The following is a 25363-nucleotide window of genomic DNA, read 5'->3' on the forward strand; positions in this document are numbered from 1 at the left end:
CCATGCGGTTATCTCAGCAAATCCTTCTCTTCCAAATTACAAGCACAACATTTTAAAACTATATTTTTTTTGTATATGACACCTAGCAAAATCATCAAATGGGGATCTGGGAGAGGAACATTATGCCCACGCTGCTCTGAGGTAGGGGCGGACTCTATTCATATATTCGCAACATGCCCAACTATTAACTCCACCCTACTCAGAATACAGAATTTACTCTGCGAAATAACAAACCAATCAATCCTCCTAAACCCTACGATCATTCTTTTAGGAACACAATCTGACTCCTTAAGAGTAAAGGAAGAAGGGCTGATTTTTGTTGCAATGGCAGTATGGAGGATATGTATTTCCTCCGGATGGTTAGATTCTGAGTCCCCCTCCTACGCACAATGGCTGGCTAGATTATTTGCTACATACCATCTTGATAAATCTGTATATGCTAAGAAAGGACGAAGGAAAAGGAGGATTGGGCTTGAAGTCTGGGGGGCATTCTCCAAATGGATCGATCAACAAGGGCAAGGGGATCCAGAGATCTAGTAGGGCTACTAGAAATCTACAACACTTTTTTTTTTTAGGCAAATTCTTTTGTTGTTATACTTTTTAATTCCGTCCAGTGCCCTTTTTAGGTTTTGCCTAGCGAAAGCTGCGCTCTGCGCAGCTTTTCGCGCAGGCGAAATCCTGTTGAGAACTGTAGGGTGCTTTGGGTCGGCCCTCGTCATTGATTGGCTGGCTCCGTAAACGGAGCCTTGCCATTGGACGAGGGGCCTGTCCGTCAATGCCGGACCAGACACGGGGGCGTTCCTGACATTCTTTGCCTTTTGCCGACGTCACGCGACGCCGGGAACGCCCCCGAGTCTGTTCCGGCATTGCCGGCACCTCCCTTGCTCTACTGTCATCACCACAACACTGCGCCCATTTTATCCCAAGCTAAACACTCGGAGAGGCGCAGTGACCGGGTCTTTGAAGGCCGCTCTCCCAATGAAAACAAGTTTTCTCTCCGAGTCAGCACGAGCAGGAAGACGAGCAGCGCGCCTCCCAGCTGGCCTCTCGCATCAGCATCCAGAGCTGCCCTGCGCGGTGTGTAGCTTCAGTGGAGCTTCAGAGTGGAGCTTCAGAGTGGAGCTTCAGAGTGGAGCTTCAGAGTGGAGCTTCAGAGTGGAGCTTCAGAGTGGAGCTTCAGAGTGGAGCTTCAGAGTGCAGAGTGGAGCTTCAGAGTGGAGCTTCAGAGTGCAGAGTGGAGCTTCAGAGTGGAGCTTCAGAGTGGAGCTTCAGAGTGGAGCTTCAGAGTGGAGCTTCAGAGTGGAGAGTGGAGCTTCAGAGTGCAGATTCAGAGTGGAGAGTGGAGCTTCAGAGTGCAGATTCAGAGTGCAGCTTCAGAGTGCAGAGTGGAGCTTCAGAGTGCAGATTCAGAGTGGAGCTTCAGAGTGCAGAGTGGAGCTTCAGAGTGCAGATTCAGAGTGGAGCTTCAGAGTGCAGAGTGGAGCTTCAGAGTGCAGATTCAGAGTGGAGCTTCAGAGTGCAGAGTGGAGCTTCAGAGTGGAGCTTCAGAGTGCAGAGTGGAGCTTCAGAGTGGAGCTTCAGAGTGCAGAGTGGAGCTTCAGAGTGCAGAGTGGAGCTTCAGAGTGGAGCTTCAGAGTGCAGAGTGGAGCTTCAGAGTGGAGCTTCAGAGTGCAGAGTGGAGCTTCAGAGTGGAGCTTCAGAGTGCAGAGTGGAGCTTCAGAGTGCAGAGTGGAGCTTCAGAGTGGAGCTTCAGAGTGCAGAGTGGAGCTTCAGAGTGGAGCTTCAGAGTGCAGAGTGGAGCTTCAGAGTGGAGCTTCAGAGTGCAGAGTGGAGCTTCAGAGTGCAGAGTGGAGCTTCAGAGTGCAGATTCAGAGTGGAGCTTCAGAGTGCAGAGTGGAGCTTCAGAGTGCAGATTCAGAGTGGAGCTTCAGAGTGCAGAGTGGAGCTTCAGAGTGCAGATTCAGAGTGGAGCTTCAGAGTGCAGAGTGGAGCTTCAGAGTGGAGCTTCAGAGTGCAGAGTGGAGCTTCAGAGTGGAGCTTCAGAGTGCAGAGTGGAGCTTCAGAGTGCAGAGTGGAGCTTCAGAGTGGAGCTTCAGAGTGCAGAGTGGAGCTTCAGAGTGGAGCTTCAGAGTGCAGAGTGGAGCTTCAGAGTGGAGCTTCAGAGTGCAGAGTGGAGCTTCAGAGTGCAGAGTGGAGCTTCAGAGTGGAGCTTCAGAGTGGAGCTTCAGAGTGGAGCTTCAGAGTGGAGCTTCAGAGTGGAGCTTCAGAGTGGAGCTTCAGAGTGGAGCTTCAGAGTGGAGCTTCAGAGTGGAGCTTCAGAGTGGAGCTTCAGAGTGCAGAGTGGAGCTTCAGAGTGCAGCTTCAGAGTGCAGAGTGGAGCTTCAGAGTGCAGATTCAGAGTGGAGCTTCAGAGTGCAGAGTGGAGCTTCAGAGTGCAGAGTGCAGATTCAGAGTGGAGCTTCAGAGTGGAGCTTCAGAGTGCAGAGTGGAGCTTCAGAGTGGAGCTTCAGAGTGCAGAGTGGAGCTTCAGAGTGGAGCTTCAGAGTGCAGAGTGGAGCTTCAGAGTGGAGCTTCAGAGTGGAGCTTCAGAGTGCAGAGTGGAGCTTCAGAGTGGAGCTTCAGAGTGCAGAGTGGAGCTTCAGAGTGGAGCTTCAGAGTGCAGAGTGGAGCTTCAGAGTGGAGCTTCAGAGTGCAGAGTGGAGCTTCAGAGTGGAGCTTCAGAGTGCAGAGTGGAGCTTCAGAGTGGAGCTTCAGAGTGCAGAGTGGAGCTTCAGAGTGCAGAGTGGAGCTTCAGAGTGGAGCTTCAGAGTGCAGAGTGGAGCTTCAGAGTGGAGCTTCAGAGTGGAGCTTCAGAGTGGAGCTTCAGAGTGGAGCTTCAGAGTGGAGCTTCAGAGTGGAGCTTCAGAGTGCAGAGTGGAGCTTCAGAGTGCAGAGTGGAGCTTCAGAGTGCAGAGTGGAGCTTCAGAGTGCAGAGTGGAGCTTCAGAGTGCAGAGTGGAGCTTCAGAGTGCAGAGTGGAGCTTCAGAGTGGAGCTTCAGAGTGGAGCTTCAGAGTGGAGCTTCAGAGTGGAGCTTCAGAGTGGAGCTTCAGAGTGGAGCTTCAGAGTGGAGCTTCAGAGTGGAGCTTCAGAGTGGAGCTTCAGAGTGGAGCGTGGAGCTTCAGAGTGGAGCTTCAGAGTGGAGCTTCAGAGTGGAGAGTGGAGCTTCAGAGTGGAGCTTCAGAGTGGAGAGTGGAGCTTCAGAGTGCAGATTCAGAGTGGAGCTTCAGAGTGGAGAGTGGAGCTTCAGAGTGCAGATTCAGAGTGGAGCTTCAGAGTGGAGAGTGGAGCTTCAGAGTGCAGAGTGGAGCTTCAGAGTGCAGAGTGGACCTGTTGAGAACTGTAGGGTGCTTTGGGTCGGCCCTCGTCATTGATTGGCTGGCTCCGTAAACGGAGCCTTGCCATTGGACGAGGGGCCTGTCCGTCAATGCCGGACCAGACACGGGGGCGTTCCTGACATTCTTTGCCTTTTGCCGACGTCACGCGACGCCGGGAACGCCCCCGAGTCTGTTCCGGCATTGCCGGCACCTCCCTTGCTCTACTGTCATCACCACAACACTGCGCCCATTTTATCCCAAGCTAAACACTCGGAGAGGCGCAGTGACCGGGTCTTTGAAGGCCGCTCTCCCAATGAAAACAAGTTTTCTCTCCGAGTCAGCACGAGCAGGAAGACGAGCAGCGCGCCTCCCAGCTGGCCTCTCGCATCAGCATCCAGAGCTGCCCTGCGCGGTGTGTAGCTTCAGTGGAGCTTCAGAGTGGAGCTTCAGAGTGGAGCTTCAGAGTGGAGCTTCAGAGTGGAGCTTCAGAGTGGAGCTTCAGAGTGCAGCTTCAGAGTGGAGCTTCAGAGTGCAGAGTGGAGCTTCAGAGTGGAGCTTCAGAGTGCAGAGTGGAGCTTCAGAGTGGAGCTTCAGAGTGGAGCTTCAGAGTGGAGCTTCAGAGTGGAGCTTCAGAGTGGAGCTTCAGAGTGGAGAGTGGAGCTTCAGAGTGCAGATTCAGAGTGGAGAGTGGAGCTTCAGAGTGCAGATTCAGAGTGCAGCTTCAGAGTGCAGAGTGGAGCTTCAGAGTGCAGATTCAGAGTGGAGCTTCAGAGTGCAGAGTGGAGCTTCAGAGTGCAGATTCAGAGTGGAGCTTCAGAGTGCAGAGTGGAGCTTCAGAGTGCAGATTCAGAGTGGAGCTTCAGAGTGCAGAGTGGAGCTTCAGAGTGGAGCTTCAGAGTGCAGAGTGGAGCTTCAGAGTGCAGAGTGGAGCTTCAGAGTGGAGCTTCAGAGTGCAGAGTGGAGCTTCAGAGTGGAGCTTCAGAGTGCAGAGTGGAGCTTCAGAGTGGAGCTTCAGAGTGCAGAGTGGAGCTTCAGAGTGGAGCTTCAGAGTGCAGAGTGGAGCTTCAGAGTGGAGCTTCAGAGTGCAGAGTGGAGCTTCAGAGTGCAGAGTGGAGCTTCAGAGTGCAGATTCAGAGTGGAGCTTCAGAGTGGAGCTTCAGAGTGGAGCTTCAGAGTGGAGCTTCAGAGTGGAGCTTCAGAGTGCAGAGTGGAGCTTCAGAGTGGAGCTTCAGAGTGCAGAGTGGAGCTTCAGAGTGGAGCTTCAGAGTGCAGAGTGGAGCTTCAGAGTGGAGCTTCAGAGTGGAGCTTCAGAGTGCAGAGTGGAGCTTCAGAGTGCAGAGTGGAGCTTCAGAGTGCAGATTCAGAGTGGAGCTTCAGAGTGCAGAGTGGAGCTTCAGAGTGCAGATTCAGAGTGGAGCTTCAGAGTGCAGAGTGGAGCTTCAGAGTGGAGCTTCAGAGTGCAGAGTGGAGCTTCAGAGTGGAGCTTCAGAGTGCAGAGTGGAGCTTCAGAGTGCAGAGTGGAGCTTCAGAGTGGAGCTTCAGAGTGCAGAGTGGAGCTTCAGAGTGGAGCTTCAGAGTGCAGAGTGGAGCTTCAGAGTGGAGCTTCAGAGTGCAGAGTGGAGCTTCAGAGTGCAGAGTGGAGCTTCAGAGTGGAGCTTCAGAGTGGAGCTTCAGAGTGGAGCTTCAGAGTGGAGCTTCAGAGTGGAGCTTCAGAGTGGAGCTTCAGAGTGGAGCTTCAGAGTGGAGCTTCAGAGTGGAGCTTCAGAGTGGAGCTTCAGAGTGCAGCTTCAGAGTGCAGAGTGGAGCTTCAGAGTGCAGATTCAGAGTGGAGCTTCAGAGTGCAGATTCAGAGTGGAGCTTCAGAGTGCAGATTCAGAGTGGAGCTTCAGAGTGCAGATTCAGAGTGGAGCTTCAGAGTGCAGAGTGGAGCTTCAGAGTGCAGAGTGCAGATTCAGAGTGGAGCTTCAGAGTGGAGCTTCAGAGTGCAGAGTGGAGCTTCAGAGTGGAGCTTCAGAGTGCAGAGTGGAGCTTCAGAGTGGAGCTTCAGAGTGCAGAGTGGAGCTTCAGAGTGGAGCTTCAGAGTGGAGCTTCAGAGTGCAGAGTGGAGCTTCAGAGTGGAGCTTCAGAGTGCAGAGTGGAGCTTCAGAGTGGAGCTTCAGAGTGCAGAGTGGAGCTTCAGAGTGGAGCTTCAGAGTGCAGAGTGGAGCTTCAGAGTGGAGCTTCAGAGTGGAGCTTCAGAGTGCAGAGTGGAGCTTCAGAGTGCAGAGTGGAGCTTCAGAGTGCAGAGTGGAGCTTCAGAGTGCAGAGTGGAGCTTCAGAGTGCAGAGTGGAGCTTCAGAGTGCAGAGTGGAGCTTCAGAGTGGAGCTTCAGAGTGGAGCTTCAGAGTGGAGCTTCAGAGTGGAGCTTCAGAGTGGAGCTTCAGAGTGGAGCTTCAGAGTGGAGCTTCAGAGTGGAGCTTCAGAGTGGAGCTTCAGAGTGGAGCTTCAGAGTGGAGCTTCAGAGTGGAGCTTCAGAGTGGAGCTTCAGAGTGGAGCTTCAGAGTGCAGAGTGGAGCTTCAGAGTGGAGCTTCAGAGTGGAGCTTCAGAGTGGAGCTTCAGAGTGGAGCTTCAGAGTGGAGCTTCAGAGTGCAGAGTGGAGCTTCAGAGTGCAGAGTGGAGCTTCAGAGTGGAGCTTCAGAGTGGAGAGTGGAGCTTCAGAGTGGAGCTTCAGAGTGGAGCTTCAGAGTGGAGCTTCAGAGTGGAGCTTCAGAGTGGAGCTTCAGAGTGGAGCTTCAGAGTGGAGCTTCAGAGTGGAGCTTCAGAGTGGAGCTTCAGAGTGGAGCTTCAGAGTGGAGCTTCAGAGTGGAGCTTCAGAGTGGAGCTTCAGAGTGGAGCTTCAGAGTGGAGCTTCAGAGTGGAGCTTCAGAGTGGAGCTTCAGAGTGGAGCTTCAGAGTGGAGCTTCAGAGTGGAGCTTCAGAGTGGAGCTTCAGAGTGGAGCTTCAGAGTGGAGCTTCAGAGTGGAGCTTCAGAGTGGAGCTTCAGAGTGGAGCTTCAGAGTGGAGCTTCAGAGTGCAGAGTGGAGCTTCAGAGTGGAGCTTCAGAGTGCAGAGTGGAGCTTCAGAGTGGAGCTTCAGAGTGCAGAGTGGAGCTTCAGAGTGGAGCTTCAGAGTGCAGAGTGGAGCTTCAGAGTGGAGCTTCAGAGTGCAGAGTGGAGCTTCAGAGTGGAGCTTCAGAGTGCAGAGTGGAGCTTCAGAGTGGAGCTTCAGAGTGCAGAGTGGAGCTTCAGAGTGCAGAGTGGAGCTTCAGAGTGCAGAGTGCAGCTTCAGAGTGCAGAGTGGAGCTTCAGAGTGCAGAGTGGAGCTTCAGAGTGCAGAGTGGAGCTTCAGAGTGCAGAGTGGAGCTTCAGAGTGCAGAGTGGAGCTTCAGAGTGCAGAGTGGAGCTTCAGAGTGGAGCTTCAGAGTGGAGCTTCAGAGTGGAGCTTCAGAGTGGAGCTTCAGAGTGGAGCTTCAGAGTGGAGCTTCAGAGTGGAGCTTCAGAGTGGAGCTTCAGAGTGGAGCTTCAGAGTGGAGCTTCAGAGTGGAGCTTCAGAGTGGAGCTTCAGAGTGGAGCTTCAGAGTGGAGCTTCAGAGTGGAGCTTCAGAGTGGAGCTTCAGAGTGCAGAGTGGAGCTTCAGAGTGCAGCTTCAGAGTGCAGAGTGGAGCTTCAGAGTGCAGAGTGGAGCTTCAGAGTGCAGAGTGGAGCTTCAAAGTGCAGAGTGGAGCTTCAGAGTGGAGCTTCAGAGTGTCAAGAGCAATGCCAATAGCTCTAACTTTAACAAAGGCAAAACCATTGCATTGTAAATGCTTGTTCTTTGTTTATCTGTACCTGTGCCACTGGCTTTTAATGGTGGTGAAAGGTGGTAGGAGGGTGGGGGGGGTCCTGAACTCTCTCTTGTGTAACTTTGTTAAGACTCCGCTTTTGTGAAAACCAATAAAAACTTTATATAAAAGAATCACATTCATCTAGACATTCCACATTCCATGGCATAGGCCTAAGATAGACAAAAAGAGCATACTACACCCTGCATGAGAATAATAATTTTTATCACATTGCCTCTAGTAAGATTGTCGACTAGTTTGTAACCGGGCTGGGCGGACTCAGCGTTTCATCATAAAGTGGATTAAATCAGTACTGTTGCACTCTTATTAAAAAAACTTATACCCCAAATGTTTAGTGTTGCATAAAAAAAAAAAAAAGGACATTATTCTTTAGACAAGCTTGTTTTTTTCAAATGTTATTACTTGAGCACGTCAAATTGGAGTACCCCTTTTTTAGCTCTTGCCTGGCGGTGCAGCGCAAAGCGCTGCTAGCTGGGCGAGAGATATTGAAGGGGGCTCGAAGCCACGGCCATCATTTTCATTGGGTCGCGTCTAGCTTCCCATTGAAAATGCTGTTTCTTGGCCAGTGCCCTTTCTCCTTTTTGTCCGGTCCATCCGGACTTGCTCCTCTGCTCCACGGCTGTCGTGAAGCAATTTGTTATCTTTATGGAGGGCCATCTGTTTCTAATTAGCATGTCCTCGAGCGAGCTGGTTTTTAGGTTTCGCCTGGCGTTTACCGCACAAGCAGTATCGCGCAGGCGAAACTTTTGTAAACAAGTATGGAGCTTTCTCCAGCCTCTGTCTTCCATTGGCTAGCTCCATAAATGGAGGCTAGCCATTGGAAGACAGATCTGTCCGTCATTGCCGGAGCAGATTCGTGGGCGTTGCCGCGATTTTTACTCATCCCGCCCCTTTAACGTCGTGATTGCGGCGGTGGGCGGTTGTTGTTTTTTTTTTCTTCAGAGGTTTGTTTTCGTCATTCTGCGAAGATGGCGCCAGGGCCAGTCGACTTCTCGCATCTCAAGCTGTGGACGACAAAGGTGAGGCTTCCCGGGCAGAAAACTAGCAGGGGGGGGGGCGACCGGGGCAGAAAGCTCACAGCGGGGGTCACGAGGTTGCTCCAGGTTCCTTTCGGGTCTATGAATGTGGTGTCTGGCGTAGCGAGGCTCAGGACTCTGCTGAGACCCCCATACTTTGACTTTCAAAGAGATATATATATCTATCTATCTATCTATCTATCACATCTCATGAACCATTTACCAATGCTGGTCAGCACACCCAGGCGTTCCCAATGATCTATACCTGACATTCCCCCTGCTCTGCGTCCGTCCATGGCTCCCTGTGCTCTACGTCCGTCCATGGCTCCCTGTAGCTTCTTTACCCGCCGCTCTTTCCGCCACGATTCGAATCTGTTGATGTACACGCTATTCGCGCAACCAAACCCACTGTTAGAAGTTGCATGAAGTGAATGACAGTCTATGCAACCAACAAAACGCCGATTTCGCACTACGGCCTCTGCCGAACCAGATTTTAACCAATCAGAGATGTAATAAGGCATGCCGGTTTGGAACAGTTTTTTTTTAAAGCTTGGTTGATAAAACAGGTTGTCACGGAAACGGCTTCTCGGTATTCCAATGGTTTATGAGGTGGGTATAACCACGTGACACGCACAATGTATTTGTGCAATGAGCATCCAGAGGTTTTATGATTGACGCTTCACCTACCGCCTGGGATTGGAGACCGCTGAAGGGGAGGATCGTGCTAGAACTCTTTGCCGTTGGGTTGGCGGGCTGAAGGGAGCGTCTGCCGTTGCCATGAGGATTGCGGTGTTAGCAGCTACTGTTACAGCCTCAGACAAAAACTTGTGAACATGCGCTTCGTTTTTAAACTCGTAAGCCTTAGCCCCCACCCCCATTTCCCTGTTAAATGAGATCAACCCATCCCGTATTTGTCTCTAAAACGCCTTGAAGAAGCACAATTAAACCACCCCGTATTGGTTTCTAAAACTCTTAGAAGAAGCACAATTTGCCAACAAAAAAGAAACTTTATCGAACTCAACCCACTCTTTTGAAAATAACTTTCAACACCACCCTATTACCTTTTGAAGTTTATTTTACCTACTCATTTTATGATACTCAGAATATGTTTCGGAGCACTTCCAAAAGACACAAGTACCGGAGTAGTAAAGCCAGGAACGTGATTGTGGCAGAAGGAGCTGTGGGGGTGTAGGCCTACGCTGTACCGTAGAGTAGGCGGGCAACTAGAGACACATATGGGGGGGGGGGGGGGGGCTGAAAGGTTTTTTTTTGGGGGGGGGGGGGGGGGGTAATTCTTCCAGCCATGGGCACAGTGGCTTCAAGAGGAGGCGAAAACTTTTGTAAACAAGTATGGAGCTTTCTCCCGCCTCGGTCTTCTACGGACAGATCTGTCTTCCAATGGCTAGTTTATGGAGGCTAGCCATTGGAAGACAGATCTGTCCGTCATTGCCGGAGCAGATTCGTGGGCGTTCCCCCGATTTTTACTCATCCCGCCCCTTTAACGTCGTCATTGCGGCGGTGGGCGGTTGTTCTAGTCTGGTACTATTGAAGGTCAGATTACCAAATACAGAGGCTGCATATTGATTGAACCTCATGCTTGTTTCATCCACCACCATGCAGTCCCAGCTTCTTTATCTCACTCTCACATTTGCGAGAGATTAAGCTATTGGCAATGTAAATGACAATGCCATTTATTTATCAGTTTTCAAAACAAACACAAATACAAATGTTGTCATTTACAATGCCAATAGCTCTAACCTTTCCAAAGGCGAAACCGTTGCATTGTAAATGCTTGTTCATCTTGTCCTGAGATAACTCATCTTCCTAAGGGCTCATTAGTTAAACAGAGTCCTGTATTACTATTTTTAGTGGGGGGGGGGGGGGAAGGATGTGTGAATTTCCCCCCCTTTGAAAGACTTCCAAAAATGTGTTTTTTGCCTGCTCTTCACACAAGGCCCTAAACTGTCACCAGCTTTACTCTTGCCTGCTCAACGTGGTTCATTTAAAAAGATGGCCTCAGCTGCCAAAGCATGCGCAGAGCAAGGCCGAGGGGGCTATGGTTCCTAATGCGATGCTCACTCTTGCCCAGACCCCGCATAGAATGCCACATAAATACAGAATTTTGCACAGCTGCGCCTAATGCAGGCAGCAGCGCTAGTCAGTCGCCTGGCTGCCGCAATGGGCCATTAATTAGCAACAGAAATTGTCTTGGCGCCTCGCAGCAGATGGGGCAAATCTTTTACAAAGCAATTTTACATACCGAAAACATTTGGGTTACGTGGTAACGAGGTTTGTTTTGCCTGGCGTTAAGTGTACATTCTGCTGGGTATTTCTTCTTTTCTATGCATTGGTGTTCTGTATTTTAAAATCTGCAGCGCAAGTGGGAGGGCATCTCTTGGCAGCTATGCACCTGGTGAGGGCCTTTCGCAGAGCGCCAGCCGAAGGGAAGGGGCAACTATCGAGGGCGATGTCCTTAAGGGCTTTTTGTGAACCGCTTTACGAGGAATCCACCACATTTCTCAGTTGAAACCAAAGGCCTTCGTCAAAAACCCACTTCCCGTCTTTAAGAGAAGAGCCTAGATCAAAGTTTTTTTGTCTTCCCCCACAGTTTTTGCCGGGGAAGTTACTACTTTGTGGTTTTTCATAGTAGCATCTTCTCCAGGAGCTATTCAAAGTGTGTTAAGACTAGAAGTACCTCAGGGGCTGGGAACATGCATGTCTTTCAGGAGGTACTAAAGGGAGAAGCCCTGTCCTCAGTCTTTTTCTGCAGGGCACAAGTCTTGAACAAGTATTTGCAATGCAGTAGGTCCCGCAGTTGATAGTTTGAACTATTGGCATTGTAAATGGCAATGCCTTTTATTTACGTGTTGGTTTTTAAAACATAAATAAAAGGCATTGTAATTTACCATGCCAATAGCTTAATCTCTCTCAAATGCGAGGCCTATTGCATTGCAAATGCTTGTTCTAACAAGTTGTTGTAACAGAACAAGTTTGTTTTAAGTAGTACACACCTCTTTTGTTCGATCACTAAAAAAAGGTGGTCATTTTGTATGCACACAAGAGGGTACATTCATGGAACAACAGAATGATGCTGCAGTCAGCAGCAACTTCATTATTGTGCATTTTCTATTTGCCATACTGAACAGCACCGGCAAAAGAATTGCTTTTTACCAATGTAGTTCAGCATCAAACATGGCCGTTAAAGCCTCTAGTTCTAATTGCCCAATTGATTTTTTTTTTCAATTTTTGTTCTGCATTGAGCTTGATTCAACATTCTTGTTAACATGGAGCACATTACAGATTTTTTTAACCAATTAAATAAACTACAGATAAGTTCTATTGCCAAAGGCAATAGCTCTCGTTTTCAAATGTGGGTACTTGTGAATTGAATGCACCCTCGCAGCAGGAAACCTAGCAAAACTGTACTTTTTTTTTTTTTTTTTAACTAGACACAGAGGTGTTTTGTGGGTGATTTGTGTGGCTCCCAACAGGGACCTTGGGACTGTGACAAGGAAGACACTGGCTGAGTAGTAAATATTACCGGTAAGTAACCTCCTCGTCCGCCTTCCTTTCACTGTCCTCAAGCACGAGTTCGTACACAAGCCAGAAACTGATTCCAACCAAAGACACCACGCTTGAAGCAAAACAAGAACATGAATGCAAAGATCCAAACATGAACTGCGGAATGGCCCACAGAACTCAAACCAGCAGCCCCAAAAGCAGAGGGCTCAGCACCACCGAGAAGCAAACTGCAATGGGGCCAATAATGTGGGCCAGAGGCCAAGAGACTGCAAAACAAACGCACTGACAAATGCCGCCCTGTGAAAAGCAGGAAACATCCCCTCGCCAGACCCAGGGAGACAAACAAGGCCTCTGACGTGCAAAGAACAGCAGCGCACAGAAACAGCATGAAGTACATCCAGGGAAGGGAAACAACTCAATGGAGCTGACACAGGAGATGGGCAAAAAAATTGTCAAAGCAGCAGAATACAAAGGAAAAGAGGACACCCACTAACAGGGAGAAATGTTGGAACAGGACCAAGCACCAAAACATCTGGAAAATACAGAAGGAATCAAGGAGAGGACTAACAATGACCCAATCTGGCACCTAGAAGAATGACCACCAGAACAACTGGAGTTTAAACAAACCTGAAGACAGCTGAACCCAAAAGATTAAAACGGAGCATCCTGCAACACCAGCAGAACCAGAGGCAATGCCCAAAACGGCACAGAGGAAGGGACAACAGGACGCCAAAGAAAAGTCAGCATGAAGCGACTCACCAGAGGGGTAACAGACAAAACCCTCGGAAGAGAGGTGGTAGGGAGCCAGGAGATAGATAACGGCCCAGCAGCAAAATCCCAACGAAAGAACAGAGGAGTTCAGACTGACCCACCGGTGCACACAAGGGCAAACAAACGGGATCACCGCCACAATCCCAACAGCCATGTGCAACAACAGGGGATGGAACAACCAAAAGGCCATCAGAAAGGCAGTCAGCCAGCCCCCATCGGAAGAGGGAAGAGACCCCAACTGAGGCCACCATTCCAGAGCAGCAGAATCCCTCAGGCATCGGTTGTAAGAACCAGGGCGGGAAGAGGCAGGAAAAAAAAAAAAAAACAGGCAAGAGAGCAGGGCCCAGCCTCCACCAACCCATGAACCCTCAAGTCACCCTCACCTTCTATCCGCCAGGAAACCTAAAAAGCAGCTCTTTAAAATTTACGTTAAAAATATGTAAAACAAGCATCTACAATGCAACGGTTTCGCCTTTGGAAAAGTTAGAGCTATTGGCAATGTAAAGGACAATGCCATTTATTTATCTGTTTTCAAAACCAACACAAATACAAATTTTGTCATTTACAATGCCAATAGCTCAAACTTTTCCAAAGGCGAAACCGTTGCATTGTAAATGCTTGTTGTATGCATGCAGCACATTATAATGTGAGATTACCGACACTTCTCATGAGCAAACAGGCCCTTTAAACAGAGTACCTGCACCTATATATTTCCCATTAAAGCACTGGTTACGAGTGAGTGACACACACACACACACGTCCATCTCTACCTCATTAAAACAATTCTAGAGAGAAAAAGAATAGGTACACCATCCCATGCTCACTCGATAAAGCCGGTATCAGGAGAGTAACTATCACCGCACACAAGCAACTTCCGCCATATGAACAACACACATGCGCAGCTCCTCCTGAACAGAGATAGCACTGAGAAAAAAAAGCCGAGTACACGCGAGCTGTCATTCGAAGAAAAACAGAGAAATCACACACAACGGCCTTCCTTTCGGAGCACAGAGCTCAGAATTAACACTTGCTCGAAAGACCATACTACGGAACCCCAACATTCAATCGAAACACACGTCTACCATCAAACTGCAGTCTTCTCCCAAGATCTCGCGCGAACGCACCTTGGGCGCTGCAATTGCGCATGCGCAAAGTTGAGACACGACTTTCTTGTACAAGCCTTTGTTAACCTACAAGTGCTATCCTTTTAGCATTTTCAGGAAAGAAGAAAACAAGGCCAAGTCAAGTCAGAATTTATATAGCGCACTATATACCCATAGGGTCTCAAGGCGCTTGAGGAAGGGGGGGAGGATTACTTATCGAATATCCATGCTTTAAGTTGTTTTCTGAAGGCTAGGTGGTTTTGAGTAAGGCGGAGGTGGATGGGAAGGGAATTCCAGGTCTTGGCCGCTAAGTAGGAGAAGGATCTTCCTCCCATGGTGGCCTTGTGGATGCGCGGTACAGCGGCGAGGGCTTGGTTGGACGAACGCAGCTGGCGGGTGGGGGTGTAAAAGGAAAGGCGCGTGTTGAGGCAATCAGGTCCAAGTTCGTAAAGGGCTTTGTGTGCGTGGGTGAGGAGACGGAACGTTATTCTCTTGTTGACGGGGAGCCAGTGAAGGTCTTTCAGGTGAGCGGAGATGTGGTCTGTGCGGGGGATGTCTAGTATGAGTCTGGCTGAAGCATTTTGGATGCGTTGGAGTTTTTTCTGTAGTTTCGCGGTGGAACCGGCGTAAAGGGTGTTTCCGTAGTCAAGGCGGCCTGTAACCAGTGCGTGGGTGACCGTTTTTCTTGTTTCGGTGGGGATCCAGTGAAATGTTTTTTTGAGCATGCGTAGTATGTTGAAGCATGAGGATGAGACGGCGTTGACTTGTCTGGTCATCGAGAGTGAGGAGTCCAGGATGATGCCCAGGTTCCGTGCGTGGTCCGTCGGTATGGGGGCTTTTCCTAGGTCCGTTGGCCACCAAGAGTTGTCCCAGGCGGAAGGGGATGAGCCTAAGATGAGGACTTCCGTTTTGTCCGAGTTCAGTTTCAGACGGCTATGCTTCATCCACTCGGCTACTTCTTTCATCCCTTCGTGTAGATTGGTTTTGGCGGTGGTTGGGTCTTTGGTGAGTGAGAGGATCAGCCGAGTGTCATCAGCGTAGGAAATGACGTTGAGGTTGTGTTGACGTGCGATGGTTGCGAGGGGGCTCATGTAGATGTTGAAGAGGGTGGGGCTGAGTGATGATCCTTGCGGGACGCCGCAGATGACTTCGGTGGCCTCTGACTTAAAAGGGGGGAGGCGGACTCTCGGAGTTCTTCCAGCGAGGAACGAAATGATCCAGTCCAATGCTTTTCCTTGAATTCCGATGTTTGTGAGGCGTTGTATCAGGGTGTTATGGCAGACTGTGTCGAAGGCTGCGGAGAGGTCAAGGAGGATAAGGGCGACTGTGTCTCCGTTGTCCAGTAGTGTTCGAATGTCGTCTGTTGCTGCGATGAGGGCGGTCTCGGTGCTGTGTTTGGCTCGGAAGCCAGACTGTGAGGGGTCGAGTGATTTGTTGGTTTCGAGGAAGGTGGCGAGCTGATTGTTAATGGCTTTCTCAATGACTTTGGCAGGGAATGGGAGGAGCGAGATGGGGCGGTAGTTTTTGAGTTCGGTGGGGTCAGCTGTGGGTTTCTTCAGAAGGGCTCCGAGTTCGGCGTGTTTCCAGCTTTCTGGAAATGTGGCGGAGTTAAGGGAGCAGTTGATGACATCTCGGAGATGGGGTGCGATGATGGAGTTTGCTTTGTTGAAGATATGATGGGGACATGGGTCTGTAGGGGAACCTGAGTGGATGGAGTTCATCAGTCGAATGGTCTCTTCTGTGGTGATTGTGTTCCATTCGAGAAGGATATTCGGAGGAGGTAACGGTTCGGAGGTGAGTGGGGTGGACTGGTTTGCAGGTTGACTGTCGAAGCTGTTATGGATGTCGGCGATTTTGTCATGAAAGAATGAGGCAAGGGAGTCACAGAGGACTTGAGAGGGGGTGATGTCGTTAGAGCTGGCGGTGGGATTGGTGAATTCTTTGATGATGTTGAAAAGTTCCTTGCTGTTGTGGGCGTTGTTGTCAAGTCGGTCTTTGAGTGCTGATTTCTTGGCTGTCCGTATTAGTTGGTGTTTGCGGGTGGCGTTTTTGAAGGCGGCTTGGGTGATAGTGTTTGGGTCTGTTTTCCAAGTTTTCTCCAGGGAACGGCAGAGCTTCTTGGATTTCTTAAGGTCATCGTTGAACCAGGGGGCGTTCTTGCTTCCTTTGGGGTCTGTTTTCCAAGTTTTCTCCAGGGAACGGCAGAGCTTCTTGGATTTCTTAAGGTCATCGTTGAACCAGGGGGCGTTCTTGCTTCCTTTGATGTTTTTCCAAGGGTGCTAATTTGTCGGCGGTTTGGGTTATCCATTGTGTGAGGTTGATGGCGGCTTGGTTAGGGTTCGTTGAATAGGCAGGGGGGTTTTGAAGAAGCGATGTTGAGATCTGGTCGATGGTGATTTTGTTCCAATTTCTTCGCAGAGTTGGTTGAGGGTGGCTGTGGGTCGAGGTCTTATTGTAAATAAAGTGGATGCAGCTGTGGTCCGTCCAGTGGAGGGGTGTGGTATGAGTGAAGGAGATATGCTTGCTGGAAGTGAAGATAGGGTCGAGTGTGTGTCCTGCATAGTGTGTGTGGGTGTTAACAAGTTGTTTGAGTCCAAGATTGGCGAGATTGTCCAGAAGGGTGGTGGTGTTATTGTCGTTGATCTTTTCCAGATGAAAATTGAGGTCTCCCAGTAGAATGTATTCTTCCGAAGGGAGGGCGTGTGGGGTGATAAAGTCAGTGATGTCTTCGCTGAATTTTGTTTGGGGTCCTGGTGGCCTGTAGAGGAGGGTGCCCCTAAGTGTTGTCTTGGGGTCGGTGTGGATCTGGAAGTGAAGGTGTTCGGCGATAGCGAGATTGTCATCTGAGCTCGTTGAGACGCGGATGGTGTTCTTGTGGACGATGGCGATGCCTCCTCCTGTTTGGATGGGGCGGTCCTTACGGATGATCTTGTAGCCGTCCGGGATGGCTATGGAGATGTCTGGAGCTGACGAGGCATTCATCCAGGTTTCTGTTAGGAAGGCGATGTCCGGAGAAATGGTTTCGAGTAGGTTCCAAAGGTCGATTGCGTGTTTGTGAACCGAGCGGGTGTTGAGAAGGATGCATTTGAGGTGGTTGGTGGTGGCTCTCTGTTTGGTGTTAGTGGATTTGGATTGGGGCTTGACGCAGGTGAATTTGCAGGAGTGGCAGGTGAAGGGTCCATGGGTGTGTCCCGGTGCGGCTTGGGCACAGATAGGGAGTCGGCCGGGGTTAAGTGCAAGGAGGGAGGAGGTGTTGTATGTAATGCGGGGAGGATGGGTGAAGCGGGGACCAGGGGGGCTGGCTCTGGGCGCGGTCCAGGCGTAGACAGGCTTACCTTTGGCGCGGCCGCAGCGCGTGGACGCTGCGCGTTGATGCATCTGTCATAAGTAGAGAGGTGGAGGGGGGCGGAGCGTGGGAGGGGGAGCTGGGAGGCGGGAGCGTAGGGGGGAGGGACGGGCTGCAGACACAGCAAAATGGTGGACAAACAACAAAAAGGACAACAGGACGCTATGGGCGCAATCAGGCAGCAGTTGTGCTCAGGGCGGCAATGCGGGTAATGCGATCTAGCGGTGGAGCACACAGGCGCTATATAAATCAAATCACCAAACCAAGCAATGCAGAGCACTATGCCTCAGACCGGGTTCCAAATCAATTGATTAAAGGTATGGCAGTGGGGAGAAGCAGCGACACGCACACAGGCACGATATAAATAATAAACACAGTGAGAGCGATGCGCTTACGCTACAGACCGGGAGCTAGATCAATTTGATTAAGGTATGGCAGTGGGGAGAAGCAGCGTCACGCACACAGGCACAATTTAAATAGTAAACACAATGTAAGCAGTGCGGAGCGCTACGCTACAGACCGTGTGCAGAATCAATACAAATAAAGTGTGGCAGTGGGGAGAAGTAGCGCTACGATACCAATAAAGCGCTACGAGGTCGGGAGGAAGGGTGGAGCGACCGCTTCACAAGGAGTCAGAGCGAGCAGGCACAGTGTGTTCTGCCCCCTCTGCGGCCGCCGCGCAGGGAGGAATTCGCTGAATGCCGGGGGTAGACGGAGACGTCAAACCAGCATTAGATAAGAGCTGCTGCCCGCTGTCTGCCCCTCTGCCTTCAGCCACAGTGCCCTCCCGTGCCCCAAGCAGGGAGCTGCGAGCCGACGTGCATTCACAAAGCGAGCACTGTCAAAGCCAATAGGCCTGGCTACAGCAAGCATACATTGTGTTACTTATTTTTTTACAAGCATATGCCATAGAAATTAAACGTTTACAAATTAAAACAAGAAACAACGGCACAAACAGGGGGGCAAGGCTTACCGCATGGCCTCCGTAGACGCTGCTCGGAAAGCACAGCGTCCTGTAGGGATCCGGGGGCGTGCTCTCCCCTTCCCATTGGCTGGAAGGTAAAATTCCAGCCAATGGGAAGAGGAGAGGGTGTGACTTAAAAAAAGACACGGAAACGCCCCCGAATCGCGTCAAGGCGGGCCCTGAACTCAGTGACGCTCCTCTCCTCCAATGGCTGGCCAGCATTTACGAGGCCAGCCAATGAAGAGGGGCGTGTTCAGGCCCCCATAGTACTAACAAAAGATTTCGGCTCCGCCCACCCACTGCTTACGCAGTGGGACGGTAGCCGAAACCTAAAAAAATAAGCGAGAGAACACAATGACCTGCGTGGTAAAGGAAGTTTCCCCTCAGACAGTAGGACACATCCCAGACCCTTCCTTAAGAACTATCCTGCCTTCAACCCAACACCTCCAAACGTTTTGGAGCACGGTTAGTAGTTTTGTGCACTTCAGTATCTTTGAACACCTTTGCCTACAAAAGTTTGCCCCTCCCTCTCCGTATATTTTAGAGATTTAGAGCGCATGCTTGTGAGATATTTTGTTTACCTATGGGGGCTTAGAGTCCACCCACTGCTTACCATTGGCTGACTTAAGTTACTTTCACTTCTCGGTTCTCTTTGGTTAGAGAGTGCAGGCTACACATCCTCTTTGTATATTTGACCCTACCCTGGAGCATGGCCCAAGTACTGCTTCCCTCGCCCAGAGTGCTTCCAAAGGTACTTTTGACTTTCAACCCTTCCTCCTTGTCGCTTTGTTGTTTGCCCTACTACCCACCCTCCTCCTCAATTGCTGCTGGTCTGGTCCACACCACCCTAGCCAATAGCTCGTACGTGGCTTTGCCAATGCTTCCATTTTATTAGTCAATTTGGAAAGGGACAAACTAGTGTTTCAGGATAAGCTGGTAGATTCATTGATTTGTCTATTACACAAGGAGGAGTACGTAATTCCTGTAGAACTAGGATACAAGATTTTTTTTATATTGAGGTGGGCTTAAACTTTGAAACCGGTCTGTGGTGATTTTAAAGCATACATTTGGAGATAATGACATCCAAGACTTTCAAAGTAAACAGATTAGAGAAGAGTTAATTAAAATAAAGTTGCATGAGTCCAAACAAACAGTTCAACTAGCCAAAAAAATTCTTTCCATACAGGGTTCTGGGGCTTATCTTTGTGATTTCTGTACCTCTTGACAGTTTAAATGTGCATGGTTGCTTCCGACACCAATCAACTTTTTCAGGTACAATCACGGTGCTCTACCTAGGCACCAGAATGCCACTGTTAACCAGATATTACCCTCACATGAGCTTCTAACTCGGCTTATGTGCTCATGTACAATGTAGTTACCAGGACTGTGACTTCATCAAGGAGGTCCACACTTAACTCAAAATTTAAGCAACATCCATTGACCAAAAAGCAGAATAACTCAACAGCATAAAAGTTTCTCAATGTGCTCAATGCATGTCAAGGAGTTGTAGCAGGTCCCTTTGTGTCCAATATGTTTTAAGAGACAAGACATTACTTTATTTAAATGGGGAGATAGGCCCGAGTGCAGCTATGCATGGGATATCCTTAAGCGAGTACAAAAGAAAACACTTTTCCCCAATCAATGTCATTAGGCAATTAAACCAGTAGCTCACTGCTCCAAATACACATTTTTGGTGATTAAGCAATATCCGCATACTGTACAGTAATTCACTTCAATGGGGACTGAAAGTGTAACCCACACTCCGTTTTGCTACTCTTCAGCAAATAATGTCAGCAGCACTGTACCACAACCAATAAAAAGTTTAAGCAGGTCACAAGCTGCATCAACATGCATTGGAAAAATCAGAGGAAAAACAAAGCCCTGGATTTGCATAAATACAACACCCGATAATGTCTCAGGGCACAACAAGTGCAACAATCATGTAATTACCACTAGCACTCCTATGTTCGCTTTCATTTGCTTAGAACTACTTGCATAAGACAAACGGACATGCATTTGCACCAAGTTTATGAGACACTCTTAAGGCCACAGACGCAGTGACCTCAAATGTCTCTACAAACGCCACTTGTTTCCATCCATATATTAGTGAAGTTGTATCTGCGTTTACGTCTTTAAAAGTGTAAACCAAATAAGCGAGTGTTCACTATGTATGTCAGTGGTTCTGCTTTGTTGTTTTTTTATGCTTAGAGAGACACTCTTAAGGCCACAGACGAAGTGACCTCAAATGTCTCTACAAACGCCACGTAATGTCTCTACAAACGCCACGTGTTTCCATCCATATATTAGTGAAGTTGTATCTGCGTTTACGTCTTTAAAAGTGTAAACCAAATAAGCGAGTGTTCACTATGTATGTCAGTGATTCTGCTTTGTTGTTTTTTATGCTTCGAGACGCAGAACAGCAGAAGGCACTTTTTCTTTTTATTTTTTAAAGGTGGGTCATTACCTACGCTCCAGCAATTATCCAAAGCAATCACGTTTACCTTCGAGGGTAAGATTCATGCGCAATAGGCATAAGGGCCTTAATACACCATCAGACAAGTATCCTTGACTTCACAGAAAAACGGGACAAAATTATCAGCACTTTCGCTGCACTCTTCCAGGAAAATCACATACGCGGTAGCACCATTAAAGAAATAAATGCATAGGAACACACCACCCCGGGAAAGGCTGCAGGGCCGAGAGCCACGCCCACAATGGACAGTCATAGGTTCTCCTCTGCGGCAGTACGCACGACTGCAAGATGCAATAACCTATGCATGCACAGAAGGTGCAGTAACACCTCGGGCGTACCTCGTACTTCGAATTTCTCGGGTTAAGCATCATTACACTGTTAGTTCCCTCACCTGAACTGCGACTCATGCGCTTCTCCCACCCAGACGGCAGCTTCTCATCATCAGCCATCTTGTTTGGCTAATGCTGTGAAGTAGATGTACCAAAAACAAGGACCACGCCCAGCGCGCTGACGTCACCGAATCGGGCAGAGCTACCCTCTGATTGGCTGAACGGGGAGAAAGAGGCTAGGTTCCTGAATCGAAGTCGGCTAGGTGAGTAAAAGCGGACTGTGACTGGTTCCTTTTTACAGTCCCGCCACTTAAATCGAGTGCTCATTGGCTTATTTCATGAACCTTGCACAGACTTGTGATTGTACTTGGACACATATGGCCCTTGCGACGGACATTTTATAATGGCGCAATTTTTGTTTTGATAATATGAAACAGAAATTACAGTACTCCAGGAATAAGACCATGTTTGGTTCAATTACCATTTTATGAGAGAATATTTTGACTGTATGTGCCCCAATAATTATTTGACGTCTTACTGGCGGCACTGAATGTGTCTTGTCTACTGCTTTTTAGATGTACTATTTTATTTATGAAAATCTGCTCTTAATTTCGTCCAAACTTGTCAATGAATATGCCACGCCATCGTAATTACAGTCAAAATGTCACTTTCAAAGATGGCCGCGTTGTTTACCTAATTCGACTGGACTAGTGGCTTTGGATGAACAAGCATTTGCAATGCAATAGGTCGCTCATTTGTAAAAGTTTGATCTCTTGGTATTGTAAATGACAAACCTTATATTTATGTGTTGGTTTTGAAAACAGAAAAATAAATGGCGTTGTCATTTACAATGCCAATAGCTTAAACCATACATGTCAATATTTCAACTTCGATAAGAGGGAGAAATATACGTGGGTATAAAGACCTGAATAACGTGTAACACGAAACGGGTCAGACATAACACAAAATGGATCACAGTCAGTGGTGGCTGGTGACATTTGATTTTTGATTTTTTTTATTTTTATTTATTGAGACCAGACATTTAGAGATACAAATTCCTACTTACATAGCAGAGTTGGTTATTAATACAGAATTACAAAGAGAGCCGTTAAACAAATTAGGCAAATGGTGCAACAAAACATTCCTAAAATTTGAGAATAAGGAAGCAGAACAGAAAGGAAAACATAGAAAATGATAATGCTACAATCGAATTGCTATTCCTTTATCCAACCCATTCCGCCACCGGCGCCCAAATCCTGGTTGCTAGTTGTCGCCTCCTCACCCCTTTACATGAAAAAACGGAAAATTCTAGCCGGTGTATAGCTAACAATCTTGCTCGCCACTGCACAAAAGTTGGGGCTTCCGGAGAAAGCCACTGCAATGTTATGCACAGACGGACCTGCAACATCGCAATAAATATAAGGGCTGATTCATATAGGGAATTACTGCCTACTGATATGTTACCGACCTCAACCCCAAATATCACCAGTCAATGCACATCTAATCTTAAGTGTAGCATTAATAAAGCACTCAATATCTTCTAAAAACCCACAAAGGGTTGGACAGGAATGAAACATATGTATTATATCGGCTGCCATTAGCCCACATCGTGCACAGGCATTACCCTTTGTGGCTCCCCACTTTGCAATCTTAGCGGGCGTGTAGTATAAATCTAACATTGCCATGTAACTTTGTGTCTTAAGTGAGCCTGACACAATAACCTGACTGGCAAGTTCTAACACCGAAGTTAAATCAATACCAGCCCTTCCAAGTTTCGATTCCCACTTAGCGCTTTGAACTGTTAGATCATCCGGAAGAGTTGAAACTATATAATGATACAACATTCCTATTCTGCTTCTCTTCTTGATCAGTTCGATAATTGGTACTTTCTCCAGCATACCAGGTGTTTACTTCAGGTATTTTTGGATGAAGCTTTGAATCTGTAAGTACTTAAAGAAGTCGCGTGGAGATAACTTAAATTTGTTCCTAATATCACTGTAGGGTAAAACCACTCCGTCCTCCACTATATCACCCAGCCCATAGATACCCTTGCTTTGCCAACTATGCATAACGCAATCCTGAAAGATATTAGGAAACATTTGAGTGGCTTTTAAAGGCTTATATAAATTCATATTTGGGATAGCTAATTTCCTCCTTATAAATCGCCAAATAGTGCATGCAGCAATCAAAACTTTGAAACGAGTTCTCTTATAATAACTCGGTTCAAGGACATCGAGTAAAATACCCTTTGTACCAGACCCCAGCCCAATCTCAAAAATAGTAGGGCGATTACATATTGGTACGTTCGCTTTATCTCCACATAATAACACGCCTATTGCTTGTAACATTGCTGCCCAATAGTACATAACGAGACTGGGAACCGACCAGCCCCCTCGATCACGGGGAAGACACATCCATTTGGCTACCCGATGTGCGCGCCTATGGCCCCACAAAAACCTGTGACAAACTCTATCTGCCTTTGTCAAACTTGTTTGAGAAAACAAAAGAGGGATGGTTCTAAACAGATATAAAAACTTAGGAAGGAATAACATTTTAATGACGCTGCAGCGTCCATATAAAGATAAATGTAGGCTATCAAGTCGCTCCAATTTAGTGTTTACTTCATCTATCACCGGTAGAATATTTAGATCCGGAATACTATCCACTACGGAGGTTATACGCACCCCTAAATACATAGCTTCGGGAACGACTGGGGCATCAGAAATTGCCATGCCAGGCGACTGAATCACCTGAGTCTTTGAGACATTGAGCTTATAGCCCGATACTGCCCCGAAGCGCCCTGCTAGTTCCTTGAGTTCCCTAAATGCAGATGGGACGTCTGATGTTATGACGACTATATCATCTGCATACGCTTACAGATTATACGACATATTACCAGCTCTTATCGGTACTATGCTCTGATTAGCTTCGATTTTAGAAAGAAAGTGGTCTATGTACAGGGCAAACAGCAGGGGTGAACAAGGACACCCCTGTCGCGTGCCCCTAGTGATGGAAAAGAAACTAGTCTGCTGTCCAGAGATACGAAGTTGCGCTCTTGGAAAGAGATACATCGCACAAATCGCCTGTATAAATTCTTTTGGAAATCTCTTCCACTTCAGGACAGCCGACAAGAACCCCCAGGAGACCCTGTCGAACGCCTTCTCGGCGTCCAACAGGATCAACCCGAGGGGAGAGTTTGTAACATGGGCCCAGTCCAGTAATGCAATGGAGCGTCTAACATGATCAGCTGTATCCCGACCCGGTATGAATCCGTGCTGATGTATAGAGACCAGTGAAGTGATCACTTTCACGAGTCGGCCTGCCATAATTTTTGAATACATTTTCGAGTCGCTATTGATTAGGGAGATCGGCCTAAATGAAGATGGTAACAACTCAGGTTTACCCTTTTTTTTAAACAACACTATGGTTGCATTTTGCCATGATTCCGGGACTATCCCCCTCTGGGCTGATCTTAAGACCTCAAGAAAAAACTGTCCAATTTCAGCTAAAAAAACCTTGTCGAATTCTAGTGGGACTGCGTCTGGGCCACTAGCCTTACCATTAGCCAAAGATTTTACAGCGAGCTCGACCTCCTCCCATTGAATGGGGGTGGCCAGAAATTCGGCTTGTTCGGGAGAAATAACAGCAGTCTCAACATCTGCTAAGAAATCTTCCACAACCCTCTCTGTATTAAGCCCCGAAGTATCTTCTCGATATAGAGAGGAGTAAAAATCCAGGAACACTTTGTTAACCTCTTCTTGAGTTTCGCGTATTATTCCGCGTTCGTCCTGGATCCTTACAACCTGACTCTGTATACTTCGCTGGCGAAGTCTTTTTGCCAGGTCCCGGCCCGAGTTCTCACCGAACTCAAACATCTCTGTGCGATATTGTTGATACTTAGTCGCTAGGTCCTGCCCGAAAGACTCCAGCAGCCGGGCTTTGAGAATCGCTACCTTTTGTTGGCAGGGCACTATATCATGTCCATACTTAATATTTAAAGTGAGTTCAATTTCTGCCTCCCTAAGCTCTTTAATCCCAGTGCGCATCCGCTCTTGTTCTGAATTCCACCTAAAAGAGGAAAAGCTTTTAGTCTCGCCCCATAGTCCAGCTTTCAGCGTATCCCAAACAACTTGGTCTGTGGCTGATCCCCTGTTAATATTCAACAATTGAGCTACCCATTTTTTAATGTGTAAGCAGTATCCCTCATCAAATAATAGCTTCCTTTCAAACGTCCAATCCCTAGGTGGTTTCCTAATTCGCGGACAAGGACATTCAGCAATCAGTGGATTAAGGTCAGAAAGGAGCTGTGGTGGGCAGAAAATAGCAGAAGCAGCAGCCACCTGTTTTGACAGAAAAACATAGTCTAGCCTAGCATTTTTCTTGTGAGGTATAGAATAAAACGTAAATCCATCCTCTATTTTATTATGCAGAAACCATAGATCTGCAATCCCATGTTCCTGAAGAAGAGCCTGAAGAGCTTTAAATACTTTTGGCTTTCTCCCCACATAATTATGAGCGCTGGCAAGGTCAAAATCACTTAAAATATTAATATTCATATCTCCACATAGAAGAAGTGGGCTAGGCCAGGCTGCCAATTCAACGTCTAAATATTTGAACACATCCGG

The 25363-nt window shown here is 48.2% G+C and overlaps 1 protein-coding gene across 1 annotated transcript in view; it reads right to left on the reverse strand.

Moving 5' to 3' along the window:
* PIN1 (peptidylprolyl cis/trans isomerase, NIMA-interacting 1) overlaps positions 1-20952 on the reverse strand; it is a 46730-nt gene extending 25778 nt beyond the window's left edge. Inside the window, exon 1 of the mRNA XM_078680975.1 lies at positions 20801-20952. Coding sequence (XP_078537101.1) covers positions 20801-20858 — 58 coding nt within the window. The 5' untranslated portion in view covers positions 20859-20952. The remainder of the gene's footprint in view (positions 1-20800) is intronic.
* Positions 20953-25363: the final 4411 nt, after the last annotated feature.

The sequence above is a fragment of the Lissotriton helveticus genome, chromosome 1_1, assembly GCF_964261635.1.
Source record: "Lissotriton helveticus chromosome 1_1, aLisHel1.1, whole genome shotgun sequence".
NCBI lineage: Eukaryota > Metazoa > Chordata > Amphibia > Caudata > Salamandridae > Lissotriton > Lissotriton helveticus.